Source organism: Synchiropus splendidus, chromosome 10 (genome assembly GCF_027744825.2).
Source record: "Synchiropus splendidus isolate RoL2022-P1 chromosome 10, RoL_Sspl_1.0, whole genome shotgun sequence".
Classification (NCBI taxonomy): domain Eukaryota; kingdom Metazoa; phylum Chordata; class Actinopteri; order Syngnathiformes; family Callionymidae; genus Synchiropus; species Synchiropus splendidus.
The window spans coordinates 10,382,409-10,395,907 of NC_071343.1; the positions used below are offsets into that span (position 1 = coordinate 10,382,409).

At 42.7% G+C, this 13,499-nt stretch overlaps 1 protein-coding gene across 1 annotated transcript; it reads left to right on the top strand.

The window, feature by feature from the left end:
• The first annotated feature begins 581 nt into the window (after window positions 1-581).
• On the top strand, window positions 582-12,643 carry LOC128766426 (protein FAM171B-like). Its single transcript, XM_053878055.1, has 9 exons — window positions 582-621; window positions 692-893; window positions 5,757-5,990; window positions 6,071-6,163; window positions 6,945-7,100; window positions 7,236-7,406; window positions 7,622-7,738; window positions 9,333-9,456; window positions 11,396-12,643. Exons 2-9 carry the CDS (start codon window positions 725-727, stop codon window positions 12,234-12,236), a joined length of 1,905 nt encoding a protein of 634 aa, XP_053734030.1. The 5' UTR covers window positions 582-621; window positions 692-724; the 3' UTR covers window positions 12,237-12,643.
• Window positions 12,644-13,499: the final 856 nt, after the last annotated feature.

Genomic DNA, 13,499 nt, shown 5'->3' on the forward strand with positions numbered 1-13,499 from the left:
AAGTCAGCTTTAATAACCAATTTAATGTTTTGGTAAATAGAACATTTCTGGGCAATGGGACAGAACCACAACATGTGCGTCAGAGTGCCAACATCGGATTCACATCTCCAACAATTGGAGCTGTCGCCTTGATGGTGACCAGTAGATGCTTTTTATAAATTTTAATTGTACCAATCTTGTTTTAAGCTCTTTAGATGTTTTTTTTTTTTTATTCTTTAAGATGTTGTTCCATTCAATCTCAGATATCTTAGTATTCAGATAACTTGAGGTTTACGCCTTTAGGTGTTTGTTTTTCCAGCCACAAAGAGTGTAATTTTCTGTTTCTATCTGTGCCATATATGTGAAAAGAATGCAAAAAACATTATTTTTTTTTAATCATATTTAAAACCATATGAATAAGCAGCGGGTTTCTTGTCGTAATCCAAATATCATTCCAAATGTATGACGTGTTTAATATGTTTTACTGTATGAATTGTTTCTGTTTTTTTTAATAACGCGTAAAAACATTGAAGTTTCATCACTTATTCTAACGGACGTATCACAACAAAGCGCTTCCCGGAAGTAGGTTTTAAAAAGTGGGCGGAGCCATGAGATCAGTTCGAAGGAGCGCAGTAGTTTGAGGTCAGTGCTGGTCAAGATGGAGAGAAGCGCTTCGTGTTGACAAAACTATCGTGTGTGCGGCTGGTTGTAGAAGTTGTCGTCGGTGGGTTCGGATCGAAACACCATGCGCCTGTTGATCTGCGTGGTCTCCGCACTTCTGACCTGCGCTGCTGAGGGCAATCTCTCGACACTCGAGTTGGGTCCCACGCCGCAAGATGGAAACTTCTCCCGTCTGGACCTAATCCGACCAGAACCTCCGCGGCTGCGAGAGCATGAGCTGGACTCCCAAACAGGTTCGTCTCTGTTCATCCTCACTCGTTATATAACAGTTATTATCTAATATCACACGTGTAATAAAGACACGGACTCCTCGGTCTGCGTGAGCCTGACATGATCTGAGCTCGTCTGTTTAGCTTTTGTCCCGGTTCGCTGGCTCAGGACTCGCTCTGAACATCTCCTGTAGCTGCTGACGCGTCGGTGACTGCGTGCGCTTTTGCTCCTCTCTGCCTCCTGACGAACGGCTTCTCCATCTGTTGGTGTTCAGTGCCTCCAGCTAACATTAGAGCTGTGAAGAAAAATGACACAGAAAACGCCGTCGCGCAGATTAACAGACAATAATCCATCAACAATAGTCTTCCACGCTTCAAATGCGACTGTTTTGCTGCATTACAAACCTAAACTGACGAGTTATAACACTCAGATCGGTTTGTTTTGATGATGAAACCAACGTGTGTTGTTGCGTTTGTCTTCAACTTGGCACTGAATCGCAGCATCTTGGGAGGAAGCAAACACTGGTAACCATGACTACCAGTTTATTCCTGTCCTCCCGTCTGTTCACCATGTGTTCTTCTTATTCAAATTAATATACGAATACATTGCTGGGCGGACGTTAAAATAGTAAAAGTACAGTTGATCTGTTGATGACAGAAGTTGAAGCGAAGTGTAGTAGTAGTTTGTAAAGACTGAAAAATGTTCACGTATTGTGTAGTAGTGAAAGAGAAAATAAATAAAAATGGTTGATGTTGAAGTTCATTTTCAAAACCTACAATATTGGGGGAGAATTCATGCCGCTGATGTTCGTGGCACAAGCCAGTGAAGGAAGCAACACACTGTAGTGAGCGGCACGTGCAATAAGAAGCGCATCTCTTACCTGACCTTACTCCAATACAGTCAATGTAGTTGGATCAGATCAAGTGTTTGTCCCACTGTAGTGGCACATCCCACAGCTGGGAGCTGTTGCAGACAGGAGCCTGTGCCATATAGGTTAATAAATATACATGCTGTTGTGTTGAGTTGTACTTTCAATTGTAGGAAGCTTTTTTGTTACAGAATGAGGCACATCTCACGGGAGTAAGTGGCACGTCAACGTTTCAAACTGTACATGCCGCTGTAGTAAGTGGCTCTGGGCTGATGAGGTATCAGAAAACAGTGTCCCTGTATTTCATTTGCTAATTCTTTTATCAGGTGTTAAGCAGGTACATGAACAGATACACCCCCAGTGGTACTGATGGTCTGATGAGGCTTCATTACATCTGGTCCTTATATTTAAAGCTCTGTAGGTGGCACTATGGTTTTAAAGGTGACAGGTGACAGGTGACATTGAAGTGGTTGTTCAAATAAAACTCTATTATACTATACTGTACTATACTGTAGTAAGTAGTTACTGTAGTGACTGGAGTAGTACCCGTATGTGGGCATTGGTACTAGGTAGTGATGGACTGATCAGGCTTCATGAAACAGTATCAATAGGTGGCGCTGTTGGTTTTAAAATGATATATAGTTGTTGAAATCCAAAGATTTTGGAGCCAACACTGCCATCTGGTGGGCTTTGGAAATGACGACACTGTTTCATGAAGCTTCATACTGTAAGTCCGTCATTTGCTCGAGGCATACCTTAGATTTGTGTCAAACATGCCACTTGTATTTAGTGGCACATCTCATTGTGCAAAAAATAAAAAACAAACAAACAAACAAAAATGCTGATGTCAGTAACTGTTTTATGTTATCAATGTGGCCGGCACGTGCCACCAGCAGACAAGAGTTTACTGGACTTACTGATCAACAGTAACATTCTCACTGCGAAGTAGAATATCTGGTAACAAGGGTATCCAACTGTCTTTGTGTAATATAGAAATATACTACACTATACTGTACTATACTATACTATACTATACTATACTATAGTACCATTAGTAGAGCATTGGTACGAGGTAGTGATAGGCTGATCGGGCTTCATGAAACAGTATCAATAGGTGGCGCTGTTGGTTTTAAAATGATGTGAAGATCCATTTAAATAGTTGTTGAAATCCAAAGATTTTAGAGCCAAGACTGCCATCTAGTGGGCTTTGAAAATGAGGACACTGTTTCATGAAGCCCCACCTGCACATCACTGGTACAAACAGTGGAATATCTTCTATGATTCATAACCCACCCTCATGAGCTCCTGCTGCAGAGATGTTAGAGCGAAAGTTTGTTGTCAGAAGGGTTGAGACGGAATATATTGTAATGCAATGAGGAAGTCGAGTTGCAGCGGACATGGCAGCTCGGGCTGTAAGTATTTGTAGCGTTTGTGTCTGAGTGAAGCTGCCCAACATGCGACGTGCTGATATTGTTAAGTTGTCCTGTGCGGGATAGTCAAAAAGGACTGGGTGTTCAGGATGCAGAGGAGTTTGGTCAGAGCTCGCAGCGAGCCAACATGCAGTAGGAGGGGGAGAAGGAGCGAGGATGACATAACTCCCCCCACGCTCTGGTGCACTTCCAAGCGTTTGACTGGACAACAAGGACTGGAGCGCCATGTGATGAGGCCTGATCGTCGAGTCTGCAGCATGAATTAGCGGTGAATGGGTTGATAAGTGAGCAGGGTCAGAAGGACCCCACCCACCTGATCGCACGCCCACTCACATTCTCAGCTGCTCTACTGTAAACAGACCGTTTGTCCTGACTGAAGGCACAGAAATAGCCAGGTTTTATTTTCGAAAAGAGCTGATGCTCATATGATGGCATTCATCAAATGGCGACTGCTTTTGAACAAGGGCTGCAATGTCTTTGGTTCCCCTTAGTTTTAAATATGCTGGAGAAAATAACACGCTGCAAGCAAGGACAACGGATGAATGGATGCTCCTGTTATATACATGAGCGAGTGGAAGACTCCCGACAAAGAGCTCCAGTGCGATTGCAGCCGTGGTGGCACGGTGTACCTCCAAAAAGTCGGCATTGAAGGTGGTGACTGGCCAGGAGGGGTTTGTGTTGTCATAGTGGGACCGTGGCTCACAACTTTAGAGAAGCTGAAAACAGGTTTTTAGCTAGGAGGGCGTCTGGGCGTCTGCAAAACATGAAAAAAATGGACGCCCGATTCTTGACACTAGCTTGGTCGCCAGATTATGTCGGTATATGGCGGCATCTGGTGGCCAAGAATCGGGCGTCCATTTTTTCATGTTTTGCAGACGCCCAGACGCCCTCCTAGCTAAAAGCCTGGAAACAATGTAGTACACATGCCAGTCCTATAAGTGGCGCTATAATACTCTGAATTGTCTTGCAAACAACGACAAAGAAGGCGCACGGATTGTCAAGCTTGCACTCGCTAGCACTTTGATGTGTTTCAAATGTCAATATCTGTTTTGATATTTTTTTATTTTGGAGTAAAATTGTGGGTGTGTAAGACAGTGGATGAGAATGCGAGACTAACTGTGGGTGCACTGAGATATTTGGTAAGCTTTGTGTCAGCTTCGTCATAATTTGTAGTGCGAACAGTGTTAGCATCATGGAAGAAGAATCAATGCTGTGAATTGAAAAGTGGATTTTTTTCAGGGAGTGACCCCTTTTTTGATGCCCATGTTAGCGTCCAACGGCGTAGCATTGTAATGCTTCAGTAGTGTAGCATGCTAGCGCCCATTGTAACAAAGGTAGCCTGTCACAACAAAGTTGACCGCTTAAAACGATTACTAACTTAACAACCGAAACTTGGTTACGCTGACAAAACACTGTCTTGTGATGAGATGCTTCAACCAAGTTAGCTTCGGCCAGCAAGCATCATGCGATGTTTCTCCGCTCCTTGTTTTGTGTGCACGTGATGTCTTCAGATCATGTGACTGTCAACACAGGGACCCGTCACCTTTTCACACTGGGGTGTCCGGGTCCTCATTAAGATCCGTCCGACGCGTCTCCCTCATGAGGAATGCGTGTCCTAATTCCACCACAGAGGAACACCAGCCTGTGGGGGTGAGGGTCCGTGATGATAGTGGGGGGTCACCAGAGATAAGTCTCTGAATCACCATCTGTTTGTGCTGCCCGGTGATCTCAGACCGGTCAACATGTTTTCGTGCATCCCAGTCTGGGGAGAGGTCAGATGCTCTGCTGACTTCACCAGTTCTCCACCACCAAAATGTTGTCTGTAGCTTCAACACATTGACACACTGTAGCCCACTGTGCTGCCCTCACTGTCTGCAGTGATCAACCATCAGTTAACAGATCAATACTCATTTTGAATGACAATATATTGCATTGTTATAGGTTTTTCTTCAATTGAAGAATGGCCTGTAAAAACTGGCATGTCTAAACCTGACCCTTATTGACTGCAATTCTAGTTGTAGTCAGTATTAGGAGTTAATATCGGCTTAATTCTAGGACCGATATATGCTCTGCTTCATCCTTAAATGAAATCCAAAAAAGATGTCGACTCGTGGGTGTCAAAACAGTCGATCAGACATCCCCATGGAAGTGGCTATAGGTCAGAGTCGACCCCGATCGGCGTCAACACTGTGGGCATTAGATGCGTTTCATCATTCTCGCAGAACATGTGCAGTGTCAGCAGAATTAACATTCACATGTCTCGTGCGTATCAGACGCCCAGATTTGAGCCACTTCTTAAACCTCTTTGTGTCACGCTACCGCCAGACAAATGGGAAGATTATTATAATCTGGCACGCAGAGGCGCACAACCTGCGTCATTAGCATTAGGAATTGAGTGAAAATTTGTTCAAATATTATAGTTATAAAATGAAAAATATGTTTTTGCTGCAAAAATAATTCCAAATAAAAAAAAATTCTCTCAGGTTTTGAGAGTGATAAATTCATTTTGAAAAATGAAGTGCATTTTTAAGGAGCTGCCACAGATGTTTCTAATATAACCATAGCTTTCTTTTTGTTTTTTTTGTCAGCTTCTGCTTTCAACCTGAAGGTCCAGGTCACAGACAAGCTGAGTCGTCAGCACCTGAGCCAGGCAGCGGTGGAGGTCTACGTCAACTACACGCGGACCTTGGCGACGCTGACCGGTGAGGATGGTGGCGTCCTGCTGCACGTGCCGCACCAGCCTGGGGTGCCGGTCACCGTGGTGGCCAGCAGGGACGGCTACGTGTGCACGCTGCTGCCTTGTTCCACCAGCAGGATGCCGAGTAAGTATCGCCATGGAGTGAGCTTCACGACATCTCACTTGATACTTAACTTACTAACCTGTTTCCCCTTCCCCTCGCAGTATTTTCCTCCGTGACCATGTCGCTCCTGCGAGCGACTCAGGGAAACATTTGGCTGTTTGAAGATTCTCTTCTTATCTCGGACAAAATATCTGGTAATTTATTCTGCTAAATTATTACAACCACTTTGACGTACGTGATTTACAGTCACCATAAAACATTTTATTATTTGTCCCATCCATTTTTTAAAATTAATTTTATATTCTTTGTTTTACTATACTGTATGTTATTTCTGTTTTTGGGGAAAATATTATTTTCCATTGTTGTATTAAAGTATTCTAAATTCCACATCATATATACATTTAAAAAAATTTATTTCTTTATTCTTCTTTATTTCTTGTACATGCATGACGGTCACAAGTTTCACTGCAGTACAAACACAAATTTTAGAAAACTGTGCTTCCATGAAGAGATATCGGTATCGGACCGATACCGGTATCGGTGCTAATTGAAACGTTTAAAATTCACTCAAGTACTAAACAATGACTGGAGTGCCAGGATGAGAAACCAATTGGGAAAATGAAACTGAAAAAAAGTTTGTTTTGTCAATTTAACTATATTTTCATTAATATTTCCACCGTATTTCTCCTTGTTTAGTTCCATATTTCCACTTGTATCATTCCATACGTTTTAGAGGATGTTTGATACAATGTTAATACTGTGGAATGCTTGGATTGCCAAAATATGAGGAAATAAATACTCTAATATCAATGGAAATTAAAGTAGAAAGATAAATATGCACTTTTGTTTTCAAATTATACCACTAAAATGTCCTCAGTGGGATTCTTGCTGTTTTTCGCGTTGTCAAACTGGTTACTTTGCTGTGGTGTGTCGTCGCTCTCTCTGTGATCACATCATCCTATGCTTCACTTGCAGATGCTTCGCCGCGTCCCACGGTCCAGTTCCCCAAACGCCTGCTGAACATGACGGATGACCGTGGCGTCACCTCGTTGAAGGCTTTCCTGACTTTTCCCAAGCTTCCATCGGAGGAGGAAAACTTCCTCACTACCGGCATCATGAGCAGCAAATCAGGTAGATGGGCAGGGTTGGAATGAGCTGCAATCTCTGGTTGAGTTTAGACAGACATTTGTTCTGTTGGTTGTGAATTGTTCAGCGTTTGTAGCTGGACGCTCTCATGAGATGCAGGCGCTCTTCCTCCACCTCCAGGTTATGTCAGTGTCCAGTTACGTCCAGTCGCTGCCGTCAGCGCGCAGCTCTTCTCCGGCGACTCAGAGTTGCACGTGAGCGGACCCATCAGAATCATCCTCAGCCTCCCTGACAACTGCGGACTGGACTCTTCCACTGATGTTCCCGCCTGGTTATATAACCGCACCACTGGTGAGTGCAGACCCTTGTCACGCAACCTCGGCAGAGTGAGAGCGACCAGGGCAGCACAGAAAAGAACTTTCCGGCTTTTAAATCTGGAGGGAAAGGTTTTTAACTGGTGCTGACGTTGGACTTCCAGAAGAACCACTGTGCTGCACGCAAGTAGAAAGCTGTCCACATAGCAGGACAAACATTTGCATGTGTGTGTGTGTGTGTGTCTTCTCCAGGTGGGTGGATGAGACAAGGTCTGGGGAGGGTGGAGTCTGTGGATGGAAAACTCAGCTGGACGTTCTTGGCTCCTCAGCTGGGCTACTGGATCGCGGCACCCTTGGCACCAGCCTCAGGCAAGAACTGGATCATCAACACAAATACTACTGCCATCAGCACAGTCCCGCCGTGTTTACTACTGCGACTACTTCCACTCATCTTTGAAGGACCGTAAACTATCAATTTATACTGTAACTCTCAGTACCAATATGACTCTTACTACTTGTGCCGTTACTAATTCCAACAATGTCAACAGTATTGTGTAGTAGTAGTGCATTTACTGGACTCAAAACTAGAGTCCAGTAAATCCAAGAATAAATCCAAAACAGACTTGGTTGATGGAAAAACTCTCCGAAATGGAAACACCGGACGCTAGTACCAGTGGAGATAAAAACAGACAAAGGTGGCAGGTAACTGGCAGCGCCAGGAGAGACCACACAGAATCTTCACAGCAGAACATTAAAGAACACTGAGAAAAACGGCCGGTACCTGGTCTGGAGACGAAATCACTTGGTGATGCGTTCAGGGACACTCCAGGGTTGGGACTTTAAGAGATGAATATCATTCAAAAATAACAATTGCGCATACATTTTCTTTCTAAAGGAACATTTTTCAGGTGCATCCCATAATACAATGTGATGTCATAACCAAAACATCCAGGATGAAGGAGACTGAACAAGGCTGCTCTGATGCTTTAAAACCTCAGGATGAAAGCACCAACACAGTCATCACTGGAACAGTTCCACCCTGATGTTTGCGCCTATGTGCACGGATTACTCTTAAATTTCACAGTTTTGACATATTAAAATGATTTAATTATTAAACCTTATTATTTAGATTAAGTCAAGCGTTCACTCCATCTTCTTAGAGAAAGTAAACAGGAAGTAGGTCAACAAAATAAAACAAAGCAAGAACAGATGATAACGTCATGTTTACTAATACTGCTTATTGTTCTTTCTTTTGGTCCTCCTCCTTCTACCACTACTAGCAATATTATTGTAGCTGTTGCTACTGTACTGTCAGTTCCTCTTATACCGCGGCTAAAAATAAATGCTATAACTGTTATCTTTACTCCTCTTACTACTAGTACTAGTTGCTACCTCTACTATTAGTTCTACCACATTACTACTACTACTACGACTGCTACTTCCGCTACACCTTTTTCTACTACTACTTCTACCAAACAACATCGAATACGTCTGGTGCTATTCTCTTTCAACTAAGGCAATGTTTCCATGGTAACTGCTCAATGAATACACTAGATGCAAGAAACCTCACTGCTAGTGAAACTCCTGGGTGCATAAACAAACACTCTACCTGACTCAAAATATGGTGAATTTCGCCGTGGTCTCAGTGTCAACAGCACCTAACACTACAGCTTATTGCACTCCTTCTTTTGACTGTTACTAAAGCTGCTACTGTTGTTACTACTACTATCACCTACTAATGTTCATATCAACAACTACTACTGCTTGCTAAAGAAACACTTAACACTGCTGCGTTTGATTCACTTGTATTTCTAGTATTTGTATTAGTATGTGCTCCTTCTTCCTCCACTGTGCCAATGATCCCACTGATGCCTCAGCTCATATTCCTCTGTGATATCAGTCAAATATCTGTACTGTGATAGTTTGTTTTGCTCCTGGCTCAGTATTTACATTTTCCTTCCAGGCATCTTTGGACTGGTCATTCCCAGCGACTTTGTCCTGAATTACTCCTCCTTCCTGATGGTCCTGCTCGGGGGCCTGTTGTTCGTCCTCATCTGTCTTCTGGTCGGAATATTTTCTTATCGAAGGTAAACTGTGCCCCACAGCGTTTCCCTCATCAGTTCTGACGCTCACTGAAAGAGCCAGTCGACACGGACTCGCAGGTGTTGACAGTCACCACTTGAGCTGAAGACTGATGGTCTTCACGCTTCGCCTGAAGATTCTCTCACCACTGCAGCTTCTTCTCAAGCTGCGCCGTGTACTTCCCAAACTATTTCAGACTTTTAAACAGATGAATCCCCTCATTAGTACTTGTGGAACAAAGCTGCTGCTGGGACTTACATGACTGCGATTGCACTCGTGAGACTGTGTTGGAGCTGCTGAGAACAATAGTGAACAGCCACAGCTGCTGCTGGAGAGTCTGATCTAGTCATGCTTGTTGTTTTCTGTCACGCCTGGATGTGCCGCTTGATCATTACGTGTTTGTCTAACCCTTTTGTTTGAGCTCACGTTCCTCCCTTCATGATGTGCCAGTGTTTCACTGCATTACATTAGATATTTGATTCTTCTTTATAGAGCATCACACGATTATTATATTATGTTATATATATACTGTGACTATAAATAGTATTAGTATTTTATTGTGTTAAATTATATGTCAGGATTGTGTATTGGCAGGAATCTGAAAGTGCAGTACGTGTCCCAATCCATAAGTGACAGTATAATAATAATAATAATATAGCGGAAAAAATCTCATCCTATAAAACATAGACAATTTTAACAACATCAACGTGTTAACAAAGTTAACATTTTGTAGTTTCAGATTCAACCAGCCTTGGTGTTAGCTCAGCTAACAGCGACAATCTAAATGTTAGCAGATATTAGCCACTGACGTTAGCCGCTAGTGGCTAATGTTGGAGCTAATCCGCTTTGCTGGTCATATCTACTATATTTACAATGATTAGATTTCTTTGGCAGGTTTTAGTTCATCATCTCAATCTTTCATCTGTTTTTATTTTCTACTATTTTGCACTCTACATGTCCCGCGTCCATGTCCGTCCTTATCTGTGCATAGCTTTCTTTCCTCTCCCTTTAAAAACTCTTAAAAAAGACTATTTTTGTATTTTTACAGTTATATATTTTACATTTCATAGTTACATAGTTGTATTTTTGTTGATACGTTTGTATCTCAAAAATATGTTCCCTGCATTTGATAACACACCAAAGACCTGTGATAAGTCTGGTACATTGGTGCCTTAAAATTATTATTATTATTTTTTATGACAATACAGTCCAATAGAGTCCAAATTAATTGAGAAAATGAAAAAATAAAATTTAAAAAATTAAGGAGCATGTGAGAACAGCTTAAAATAGCAATATTTTCCAGGACACACCAGTTGTCGGTTGCCCAGGAAAAGTTACGTTGTCTAGACATTCCTTATTCTGAGAGCTAGAGAGACTTGGTGACATATATAATTATTATTAACTATTGTTGCTTTAATGCCTCTCAAAAAAAATCACAAACATATCCAAGTATTTCTGAATTAAATATTGCTATTGCTCTCTGGAAATATCAAGATAGTATTGTACCATCATGTGTTGTGATATTGAAGTGTATCTGTACTTACTTACACCCATACTGTCTATACTCATATCTGACTCTGTCTAGTTCTGTCTTGACTTGAACAGTACACGTTTTGTTGTGAACTCAACGCCGTCACAGTCTTATTATAAAGGATTTCTCAGTCCAGTCTTCTTCGGTCTTAGCTCGACTAGTCACAGATAAGTGTTTCCTGTCGCACAATTCCTCACCTGTTCAAGTTGGTCACCATCAGTCTGACCTTTAGCTCTTGTCAAGGTTGGAGGCTTTACACTTCACTTCTTCGTCCTCTCCGGTGCCGAGACGACTGATGCACCAACTCGAGTTTGTCAGGACAATGAGGGTTAAACCCAAGACCAATTTTAAAACTGACTTCTTTTTAAATCAAAGATAAAAACACACTTCTCCTTATTCTCATTGTTTTGCAGAAGTTCCAGTGACACCAAGTCCAAACAGATCCTGCCCATGTCCAGAAGGGACCAGTCCACGTCCACCCGTGGTGACGAAGAGTTCCATGTGTGTTCAGGAGACGCTTCGAACCCGGAGGACAGTCACAGCAACTCTGTTCACAACGGGGATATTTTGGCGAATCTCAACGATGGAGGCGTCACACTGGACTGTACCAGTCTGGACCAGAACTCTGACTCGGCCTCCAGCAAACTTGAGCCGTTGAGAGTGCCGACGTCTCTGACTGAGAGTTTGTTGTTTTACAACCAGCCTGTCGCCATTCTTCATGCCTCAGCGTTCTTCCACGTGGAGGAGCCGGTGGAGTCGCCGAGGAGCCGCTCTGCCACTCTCCCGAGACCTAGTGCCAAAGAGTCAGAATCACAGGGTGACTCACAGACTCCACCCAGGACTCTGCCTGTCATCGAAACTCCGCCAGCGAAAACAGAGAACCGCCTCACGGTCCCAGAAGCTTCCAGAACTCACGGCGGCCTGCAGGAGTCGGCGTCCGTCCCTCAAACTCTGAACAAAATCCGGGACAACAGACACTCGCTGCACGCCGGCGAGGATCTATCCAAAATCCCGACCTCGCAGCCGCCCCGGGCCTGGTTCGTGTCGCTGGAGGGCAAACCTGCCGCCGAGATCCGGTACGCAGTGGAGCAGCAGAGGAGGCGGAGACCAGCGGAGAGTCGCGACACCAGTTTGGACTCGGGAGTTGATCTGAGCGAGCTGAACCAGGCGGCGGGCAGGAGAGCCGTGACCCTGGAGCGCAACGCCACCTTTGTCAAGAGTCGATCTGACAGTAAAAACAACACCTCAGAGTAACCTGGAGTCGAGCAGCTTTCCTCAAATGGGCGCAGACTATTTAGATTCCCAAGCGTCTGTTCATCTTGTTGTCACTCATACAAAACTTCCTCATCTTATCATCAGTGAAGGAATACGGCCAGTGTGAGCGACTCTTGTGGTGACTGTTTACATGGAGTTGCACATTTCCAAAGCAAAATTTAACAACCTAAAATCAAGTTTCCGTCATAAACGGGCATGCGTTTTTATGGTTTGCTAACTTGACTTCAAAGGCAGTTGTTTTTTAATGACTTAAAAAACCTATTATAAACACTTTGTCATGACGGTTACGATTTCCTCCTGGTACGACTCCCCATCCCTTTCGCCATTCCTTTTTTCTCTTTGTTTGAATGCCAAAAGAAATTGTAAATAAAAGGAAAATGTTTGCATTTGAGTTTGATTTCTTTCTATAGTTTTTAACTATATTTGCAACTGAAGTAGTAAATGTCAGTCATCAAAAGCTGATGTGAGTTGATATTCGACAAAATGACATGTATAATGAAATATATTTCGGGAAAAAAAAGGAATCGAGAATAGATAAAATCGATGGAGAAACGAAGGCGTAAACGCTGAATTATTACGTTTTGCCACTAGAGGTCAGAAGTGCCCAACAGACTTCATGAAGTCTTCATTTTAACCTACCCTCAATAAAATATAAAATAACGTCACTTGAATTTTAGAAATTAATAAAAATATAAATTGTATAGTAAATACCAGGTAAGATTAGAGCAACCATACCATTGCTCATATTTTATCAATATATACATCCAAATCTAGGCTAAAAGGGAGGAAAACGAGAAAAAAAAATCTGTAGAAAACTGTAGATGATACAAGCTTAAAAATAATAAACAATTCTAATGATGTAAAAGAAAAAAAAAACATTTAAGGAGAAATTAAATTGTAAAAGTTTGAAAATGGTAAGAAATGATCATTGAAATATATGTGTGGAAGTAAAAAGAATTACTGCAGTTCGGCCAAAGGTGAATTGTAAATACAGCAAACGCAGTATAATAAAATTTAATTTCAATGGGGTCAGAAAGTATATGGAAACTCATGGACACTGGAATTTTAATAGAGGTGAACAGGTACTGAGGAGGATTCACTTGTGGCCCAGTGGACCTGGCTCAGTACCAGGGATCAAATCCAACCGGAGTGGAAACACTCTGGAAACACTCTGACACATTTGGTGCCTCAAATGCGAGCGGGATCTGTCCTTCTCATCTGCACCTGAGAAACAACATTAAA

Coding starts and splice junctions, on each gene's coding strand:
- LOC128766426 (XM_053878055.1), top strand. CDS start 725: ATGCGCCTGTTGATCTGCGTGGTCTCCGCACTTCTGACCTGCGCTGCT. Junction 6,164..6,944: donor TATCTCGGACAAAATATCTG/GTAATTTATTCT, acceptor CTTCACTTGCAG/ATGCTTCGCCGCGTCCCACG. Junction 7,739..9,332: donor ACCCTTGGCACCAGCCTCAG/GCAAGAACTGGA, acceptor TTTTCCTTCCAG/GCATCTTTGGACTGGTCATT.